We start from the raw sequence: 10,136 nt of genomic DNA, 5'->3' as shown, positions 1-10,136 counted from the left end.
TAGACCCCCGGAGTAATAGAAATCAGTATGGGCTAGTGAACAAGATATAAATATGAATTAGGGATCAAATAATTGATAATAGTCGGCATCATGAGAATTTCAGAGATCGCGTTACGGCGATTATAGAATGGACAATAGAAGAATAATCTTTAAAGGTCATTCAGGAAGAGGCTTCCCTAAAGCAAGCATTGTAAGCTGAGTTAAGATTAAGGGACTAAGTGTCCCAGTTACAATAGGTGTCACCTTCGTACGTAAGAAATTCAGTTACCTCTGGTACATAAGGATTACCATAAGGCGAGTAAGAGCCGTGAAGATGTGAAAAGACGCCAAAGATAAAGAAGTAAAACATTTATAGGGAAATCTTCATAGTATTAAATGTTAGTCATCCCCTACACGGGGAGGATGATGTGATGTGGTACTAAGCCGGAGTTAAGTGGTTGAGGTAACTATGGAATGGTAAAGGAAGAATGCAGTAAAAAGATGAAAGAATGAGATTGTATTTTTTCAGATCCTATAGATATGATACGACTCTAGAATATTATGCGAGCACGACACCGAGAAGAGGCAGTAAGGGTTCCAGCACTAGATGTTATTGGTAAATAAGTGCAAATGAACACTTGATACATAAGGAGCCAGTGCGAGGGGTAAGTTAAGACAAAAGACATATCTCAAGAGAGATTACGCGGAATATAGATATGAGAATGGACCAATGAGTAGTTAGTAGTTGATTTAGAAAGAGCCTAGTTATGGCTAGACAAGAGGATGCTGATAAATCAGCAGATCGTGCAAGATATACGTTATGAAACCCAACATAGTTAATTCAGTCTCGCAGATATGACATTGTAATACTTGAGAAATATTCAAGTAGGGTTGTGGTTGTTAAAGGTACCTTATGAGTTTTACGGAAATAAAAGAGAGTGCCACTAAGAAGACAATCAAAATTATTTCAAAAGCAACCATACGAGCATAAGGGCTTGTAGGTAAGTAACTAGGGATAATTATAGGCGAGGAAGAACATAAAAAAAATTCGTCGGATATACGATGTAATAAGCAGCTTTAAAAGAGTCAGAAGGTCTTCCCTAAGTAATAAAACGAAAGACAAGCTGACAAAATAAGAACTATATTTAGTTAGTTCCAAATTGTCTCACGGGAGGAAATATGGGTCACTGCATATTGGTTTAGGTGTGTACATTATTGAAACTTGTGAAAGTATTGTTACTCGGAAAATGTGTTTCGTAAATATGGATAGGTTATTTTATATTAATCTGTATTTGAAAAAGTGCAATTGGATTGTATATGAAAATAACATGCTTTGAAGGAGAGGAAATTATGCAATATTCAGGTGTTCCTCTCATTGTTGTTATCTTCCCTATACTTAATATGATCTTCCTAATTTTCTGAAAGAAAATTTTCTTTTTATTTTTTATGGGATTTGAAGAGTTGAATTTACAAGTCAAGATGCAAGTTTAGAAGATTTCATGTAGTGTTCTTTATCACTTGCCAGGATAGTTAGGAAAAAAGTTAGTTTTGCTAAAAGATTGTATTGACAGCACCATGACATATGCATCATGGTTATACAACTACCAGTGGGATGTAATACCCTTCTTTGTACATGTACATTTATATATGAAAGCATGATTTATTGATATTTTTGTTATGTTCATGTGATTTTCTACAATAAAAATAATATGATTTATAAAAAAAAATGACTAGAAAAGACTCTTTAAGGACCGGTAGAACTGGTTACTAAATATTGAAGGTAACAATTTGTTCTATGCTTAGGGACCAAAATAGAAGTGCTTAAGGACCAGATTTATGGCCTCTAAACGTGTTTTAGGGACTAGAAATTTTCCTGTCACTAAAACTCTTTAAGGACCAGCTCCTCAAACTCGTCGTTATTGTCCTTTCGCAACGGAGCTTCTAGCGACGGGTGGCGACCAGATTTTACTGGTCGTTATTGACCTTCAAGGACCAAAATCACACTTTTAGGGACCAGTTTCCTGTCGCTAATGACCATTTTTCTCGTAGTGTTATCAATTGGAGTCTAGCATAAAGTACAATCACAATTAAACCTAAAATTAGCATAGTACTTTTGATATTATTTTGGCCAAAATTCCTAGAATTAATCAATCATTAGACAGTAATACATCATGATTAATTAAACTGTATAAAAGACTATATACAAACTATAAATTAATATAGTTAGACAAACGAACCTTTAAAAGTCCAACATGAGGTTTTAATATATAGGGGAATATAGTTCAGGGGGAATTTCGGGGACACCAGATAGTTTAAGTAGGTAACTGACAAAAAGGTGATAGTTTAGGTGGGTGTTAGGCTGAGTTTAATAGCCACATACAGTGCTACATGGCACGCTTTTTAGACAGTACTAGACGCACATCTAAGAATGCAATATGGGGATTTTAATATAAAGAACAATATAGTTCAGGGGGTTTTGGGGATGTCGAATAATTTAACTCGGAAACTGACATAATTAATAATTTAGTGGGATTTAAGGGTATTAACTCAAAAAGGAATGGTTGAAATGAGGTACGTCATAAGCCCTTGATACGATGTTAGCATATGGAGTACTATTAAAAGAAGAGATTGCACGGCTGAACTGCCAGCCTCTAAGGATAATCGGCCACGAGCAGTCCGTCCAAAGCTGACAAGGCGTCCAAAACCCTGGTCCACCCTTCATGACGTTTTACTTTAAAATAGCCTTTTCTCTTCATTCTTCTGCTTACGTACTTTCGTTTGAAGACAATAGAATTGGATTTCTTGCATTATTTTATAAGCTGCTATACTGTCTATTGCAGTGTACTATAACAGAACGGCCAATCAATTAATCAAATATACTCCGTCCGTTTCATATTAAATAAGATACTTTCCTTTTTAGTCTGTTCCAAAATAAATAATATATTTTTAAACTTGGAAATAATTTTATTTTACCCATTTTACCCTTAATGAGAAGCTTTTATAACTACATAAAAGTCATGGCCCCACAAAGCTTTACCCCTTAAGCTTTTAAGACTATAAATTTCAAAAGTCTTTCTTTATTTTCTTAAACTCTGTGCCGAGTCAAACTATCTCATTTAATTTGAAACGGACGGAGTAAAATTCTTTCTTATGGCTAAATTAACCTGGTGTAATGTGGAGACGTCTTGCTCCCAAACGCACACGCAAGTATACGTGGTCGACAAGTAATATAGGATTGTAAGTCCAGATATCGTACCCACAGGGACTTGTGATTAACTATCAACTAAATTAAACCAAACAATTAATCTATTAGAGCGAATCCTAACGTATGAATATTTAACTAAAATTAAACTAGAGTAACAAATTAAGAGATCAAAGAAAATAAGTTGGCCAATTATAGAGAGGAATTCAATGGGAGTGAATATTCTAGAGTTATGGGTTAGCTAACAATCCCGTTGAGTTTTCCACCTAAATCGTCTAATTAATTTATTTGGTTTATTGATTGACAGGGTTAATATTGCTCGTAGCCTTCTCCCGAAGTACAACTCGCCTATTCAAGCTAACCTAACGCCTATATTCCTATGGAATTAGGATTAACAAGAACGCCTTTATAATTCCCGTATAATAACCAAGCAAGGCGATTAGGTATATTCTATCCTAACCGCAAATCCGCTCCCCCTAAGAGTTAAGATCTTGCTCTACTCAATCTTATATGCAATCTAGAATTCCTTCTCCCGAGTTCAATCCTAGATTCGTAGATAGTATTCAATTGGTGATCAAGCAATCAAATAATTAAGCGCAAGATTGAATAAACAAACCAATATGATAAAATAATAAGAACAATTCAAGCTTCAAACTACAACGTTCATGTAGCACCCAAAACTCTAGAACTAATAAACTATGAGATTAAAAGAAGAGAAGAGAAGAAAAACTAGTTAGAAGCCTCCTCCAAGCGTGGTGTGTGTTCCTCCACGTCCAAAAATTACTCTAAAAACGTTCTCTCATGTATATATACCAAGTAGGGTTGGGCCCAAATAATTATACCTTCTCCAATGTGAAAAAGGACACTTTTCCCGGGTGACTCGCGCGAGCTCGCACATCCTTCGCGCGTCCTTCGCGCACTATTCTGCCTCAGCTCCCTAACACGCGCGACTTCGCGCGTTCTTTGCACGTTCCGTTCCGAATTTGGAAAAACGTAAAACATGAAAGTTTTAGCCCTTTGAGTTAGCTTTCCAACCATATATTGTGGAGCCAAAATGAAGTTCTGAGCAAAAAGTTATATCTATTTTACTAGACAGTGCGCAATCTGCCTACTGAAGTCTTCGTTTGCTCTAACTATCATCCGTTGACCCCCTAACACGATCCCGGCTTAATTCCTTGAACTTTTACTCAGACTTCAAAGCTCCAAATCACTTGAATTCATTCCATAACATCTACATAGCTCGGAATCACTCCTACAAGGCATAAAACACACAGTTAGTGCAAAACACTAGCGATTAAAGCTCAAACTCAATTAAAGTACGCAGTAAATTAGTGTGTAATAAGCGACAAAAATTCACAATTATATCCTATCATCAAGACGCTCCTGTGTTAATATAACCACAACTGACCCGCTGGAGTTAAGAAATAATTCCCGGTAGGTCCTGTGTTAATGTCAGCCACGAAAACAAACCTTATGAGAGTTATTAATCATACTTACGTAAGATAATTTAGTCCACCTAGTACAAAATCTAATTCTTGGTTAATATATACTCTCAGAGTCCACGTAGGACGAATAATAGGTGTGCAGGTGGATGAGAAGTTTTCTTCAATTAAAAATGAATTAATAGCATCAAACAATTATTGAATCTCCCCCTTCCGTGCCATGCTTGGGTCACTCGAGATGCTCTCTCTCTTTCCAAGTAGCTTAATCTTTCCATGAAAGGTTACCTTCTCTTTTTTTTTTTTTTCTTTTTTTTTTTTCCTGACGTATACAGCAAATTGAATTGATGTGCCTCCATATAAATAGTGAAGACCGGATCATACGGAGTTATAGAAGTAGTTGTACATAAACACACAAAAACACAGAAAAAGAGAGAGATGGGTTTGAGGGTTGCGAATGCCATAGGAGAAATGTTGCCATGCACAGCCATGGTCATAATAGAAGCTGTCACTATTTTCTTGACTATTATGGCCAGCACTACCATGTCCAAGTTTGGGATGAGTTCTTTTATATTCGTGGTTTATACAAATGCTCTTAGCTTTATCCTTCTCATTCCGTATTCCATCTTTTTCCACAGAAGAGACAAGTACGTATAAATTTTCACGAAATCCATTTTTTTTTTTTTTAGATTTTCAATGGTGACTTAGAAGACCAGTGTTAATCTTTCTCTTTCTCAATAATTGCAGGACAGAAGAGCCATTATTCACGTTTCCCCTTCTTTTGCGTGTCTTCTTCCTTGGTTTAGTAGGGTTAGTACTTTCTTTCTCTTTCTCTCTGTCAAATTAGAACGCTTAGAATTAAGAAATAACGAACATTAATTAGTTATGGTCTAAAATGAACACTAATTGGTCCAAAACCTCCAATTATTTTCTGTATTCATGCATTTTGGACTTTGGAGTTTCTTAACCACCAACTTAATTAATCATATGAGATATTGATGTAGTATATAACATCACTATGAAATTAACGGTACTGTGGTTGCAGGGTAACAATAGCGCAGAACCTTGCATTCGCGGGACTAAGTTATAGCTCTCCAATCGTAGCATGTGGAGCCGCAAACATGATACCAGCTTTCTCTTTCATTCTTTCCATTATCCTCAGGTTCTTTTTTCTCAACCTTTTTATTATCTTATGACCTCTTAGACTTGAGCCTCTTGAAGACAAAATTAAGTAAATAAGTTGTGTGTTCTCTGATCTCTCTAACAGTTTAAACTTTTAGATGGGATGGTCATACAATTCAACCAGGAATCAAAGCAAACAAAGATCCTACCTTTGAGTTCTCTTGGCCACCTATATAGAAAAGAATTTTCACGTAGATGGCCATGAAAAAAGTTAGGCCCATACGTAAGGGGACGTGTTGAAAACAAAATTAAATAAATGAAAATGTACGCTCTCAACCATTTCAATTTCTTACAACTAGAAGGGGGGAAATACCAGGAGCTGTGGTGGAGTCACATTGAAGCAAGGGGTTTCATATGATATCCCTAGCTCAGAAATTTTAATTATAATACATGTATATTACAAGGAAAAAATAAAAAAAAATGTATGATAAATACAAGGATTAAATCCTCTTGATTTGAAGCATAAGCTTGATAGAGTTTATTTATAAAAGTTGAATCACCTTGACGAAATCTTTGACTCCGCCACTAATCAGGAGTAGTATTAAAAAGGAAGTGATTTCTTACAGTTAGATGATTTTGCGTACGTGTGTGTATATCTCAGGAGTCCCTTTTTTGCGTAAGTTTGACAGTTTTGGAACTAAGTATGATTATCAGTATTCTAAAGAAGCATATAACTGTTTAATTTTAGGAAAATAAGGATTGACTGGAAGAGCCAAGGAAGTCAAACAAGAGTAGTTGGAACCTTAATATCAATAGTGGGAATATTATCAATGACTTTCTACAAAGGTCCACTGGTCAACAAGTATTCTCCATCTTTCCTTCAGCTAGCAAGACCGCAGCTCCTCGTCTTCACTTCAACACATGAGAATTGGGTTCTTGGTTGTTTCTTGTTTGCAGCTGCTTCATTTGCTCTTACCATATGGAACACTATTCAGGTTTCCTTTATTAATCTTTTATGTTCCTTTTCTTTTCGGGTTTAAGTTCTATTAACTAGTCGTTTAAAGAATATGTACACAGTCAGATCATTTATAAGATAATTGCAAACGAATCTCTATAACAAACAACAACTAATAACCTAGTAAAAGTGATAGTAATAACTAACTTGATATAACATGAAACTACGGTCTATATAACTTAAATCTTTTTCTTTCCTCTTCGTTTTCTCTCTCAAACGGAACGTACATTGAATGAAATTGTGTTTTTTTCAGGCGGGAAGTAGCAAGAAGCACCCACATGTGATGAAAATAACGTGTCTTTACACCTTGTTTGGGACGATCCAATCTGCAGTATTTGCTTTACTTATGGAAAAAGATCTCAGTGCTTGGAGACTTAAGCTTAACTTTGAACTTCTTGTCATTGTTCTAACTGTAAGCTCACAAAAGCAATCAGACTTTTAATTAAAATGAACGTACTGTTCTTTATTCATTACCTAATGTCAACGTGATGCTTTGTTGTACATGATATATAGGCAATATTTGGAAGTTTAATACGCAGCAGTATTCAGATGTGGTGCATGCGATTGAAAGGGCCTTCTTATGCCCTATTTTTTAAGCCTGTGGGAGTTCCAGTTGCCAGCACTTGCGGTTGTGTGCTCTTTGCTGCTACTTTTCACTATGGAAGGCAAGTTTTCTCCTTTCTTTTTATACTCCTTTGAAAAGAAAACAATATTATAAAAACTTATGAGATTTTGAATATGCAATGATATTTGCGTGAGTACAAAATCATGACATCTCAAAGGTGAAATGTGTAGTTTAAATATTTTCATATATAAATAATACAGTAGTATTTTAAAAAATTTCTAAAAAGGAAATAATATCATANAAAAAAAAAAAAAAAAAAAAAGAAACAATTTCTAATAATTTACTTATAATTATCTTATAAATGACCTGATAATTATAAATACCTTTTCACACACTTACATGATCTTAACGCCCATGAGTTTGTACAGCATGTTGAGCGCTTGTATATGTGGATTTGGTTATTACACTACACTATGGGGACAACTCAAAAAAGACGAGACAAAAAAAGACATTAAAGGCAACGTGTCAACTTCTGATAAAAAAGTCCCTCTTCTGCGAGAACAAGAAGAAGAAGAAGAAGATTCACAGGTCTAAGAGTATAGCAAAAAAGATCAAACGAATTGTAAATATGTATTGGAGGGTGTGTTTTTGGGAACCCTCTATCGCAAGTTAAGTTGAAGTTTTAATTAGAAGCGTTGGGTTTCAGAATAATGTAACGTTTGTCATTAATATAAGAGCGAGTGTTCTTTTAATATACAAGGACAGTTGGATTGTGATGGGACTAATGAGTGAAGCATACTTGGTTAGTGATCATCTGAAAACAAAAATTTACCTTGGCTAGGTTCACATATAATGTACTACTATATTTTAAATGTACTAGTTTCTCTTGCGCGTATATATCGAGTCATGTAGTGTACGATATAAACAATTAATATCAATATTATTAAAATATAATTTAGTAAATAATTATACATGAAAGAATAAACCACAAGTTTCTATAAATGATCAAAATGATTGTATATCTTTGAACCTATAAAGATTAATAATTAAAGTTTAATTAGATACATATGACATTTTAACTTACTTTGATGTTATGAGGTTACAAGCATGATGATTTTATGAGGTTACCTTTAGCGACATGTTATTCAAACTACGACATGCATGCAATTTAAAAAATATCTTCACGAGATATCATATACTGAATGTTCTATCCTAATATCGTTTTATACATCACAAATGACATAAAATAAAATTAGAAGTAAAGAGAGTAAATAAGTAGAACCTCTTTATGCTTCCAACTTCTTTTCTTTTCTTTTTTTTTTTTTTTTTTTTGCTTTCTCACTTTGGAGATGTCTTTGTTTTCCTATTGTAATTTGACAACTCTATTCTCAAGGAAAATTGTTGGTGTCTATATTTCTTTTGTGTAATTCCAAGTGCAAGACGACATTCTTTCACCTTATGTCTTCTGTGTTTCTAAACCAATTTGAATAGGTTGCCGAAGTGCCAATTCAACTCTATGTTGGAGAAGTCCAGTACAACCCCAAGCATTCAATATAATCAGAAATCATATATAGTGGATAGAAAATATGTGATACTTTTGTACTGAATATTTGTTGTTCTCGTGTATGGTATGGAGTTGCTCTATTTTTTAATGCATGGAATTACAATCACTTGAATGGGAAATTATGTCATAGAAGCCAATCAAATGCAGTTTAAAGTAAGACCCATATATGTATAGTCTTTTATCCTTCCATGTACTTTAATAGTAACAAGTAAATAACTTTATTCGTCTTCAAACATTGGCATCTTACTGACTTAATTTTCTATAAGCATGGTTACCGAAGAATTCTTCTGGCCATTTTTGTTGTGAATCAAAATGCTCTAGATCGCAATCTTCGGTATTGAATTTTTCTCTTGCACAAAGAAGATTTATTGATTTGGAATATTACTATCCTAAAATTACTATAAATATATTAAAAAATACTCTAAAAGGGTAAAATTGTGAGCGAGAACTTCAATAAAAATATAGATCTTTAGTATACTAATTTAGTTGTTGTAACGACCCGGTGTTCGTTCTGAGAGTTATAGCCCCATTTCCCTCATCTATGCTTATTTATGTGTCATTCACCCGTGTTGAGTTGTATCGAGTTGGTAAGTTTGGGTTCAGAGTAGTTTTGGAGTGAAATGAACACTTAGTCTCTTAGTTAGAAAGCTAAGTTAGAAAACTCAGCATGAAGTTGACTTGTGAGTAAACGAATTCGGATTTTGGATTTTTATGTGTCGGTTAGCTTCGATGGGTGATTTTAGACTTAGGAGTGTGTCCGAAATGTATTTTGGAGGTCCGTGGTAGAAATAGGCTTGAATTGGCGAAAGTTGAAAATTGGGCTTTATTACGTGTATATATATAAGGTACTATATTATATGAATAAAATAGTTGGCTCAAAACCCACATCTGATGCACAACACATTTTAGGACTTAGAAATTTAAATAGGGAAAATATTGATTCCTTGTTTCATTAGGAGATACCATAGTATAGGGAAGAACAAAGAGGGCATTGTGACGGCGGAAATAATTAGTGGGAGTGACTAACCTTTGGAAAGCTTCTTAGCAGAATTTTTGTGGAAGGAAAGGGCTATAAAATCAGGTACTTTATCAATTTTTATACAATGGTATGCATGGAATTGAATTTTTTGGCAGAGGATAGTTATTATATGTACCCTTATAATAATATTTGAATGATTTGGAACTAATTCCTAACCATTCCTTTTAAAATCTCCACTAAGACGTAGGACATCTATTTTTCTTGGTTATTG

At 34.4% G+C, this 10,136-nt stretch overlaps 1 protein-coding gene across 1 annotated transcript; it reads left to right on the top strand.

Annotated features, from left to right (window-relative positions):
* Positions 1–5,031: 5,031 nt before the first annotated feature.
* On the top strand, positions 5,032–8,095 carry LOC109239239 (WAT1-related protein At1g70260-like). Its single transcript, XM_019405779.1, has 7 exons — positions 5,032–5,267; positions 5,368–5,430; positions 5,666–5,782; positions 6,491–6,737; positions 7,011–7,169; positions 7,271–7,422; positions 7,751–8,095. Exons 1-7 carry the CDS (start codon positions 5,059–5,061, stop codon positions 7,914–7,916), a joined length of 1,113 nt encoding a protein of 370 aa, XP_019261324.1. The 5' UTR covers positions 5,032–5,058; the 3' UTR covers positions 7,917–8,095.
* The last annotated feature ends 2,041 nt before the right edge of the window (positions 8,096–10,136 follow it).

The sequence above is a fragment of the Nicotiana attenuata genome, unplaced genomic scaffold, assembly GCF_001879085.1.
Source record: "Nicotiana attenuata strain UT unplaced genomic scaffold, NIATTr2, whole genome shotgun sequence".
Taxonomy (NCBI): Eukaryota; Viridiplantae; Streptophyta; class Magnoliopsida; order Solanales; family Solanaceae; genus Nicotiana; species Nicotiana attenuata.
The sequence above is the reverse complement of the archived record's forward strand: the minus strand, read 5'-3'. Positions and strand labels throughout refer to the sequence as shown.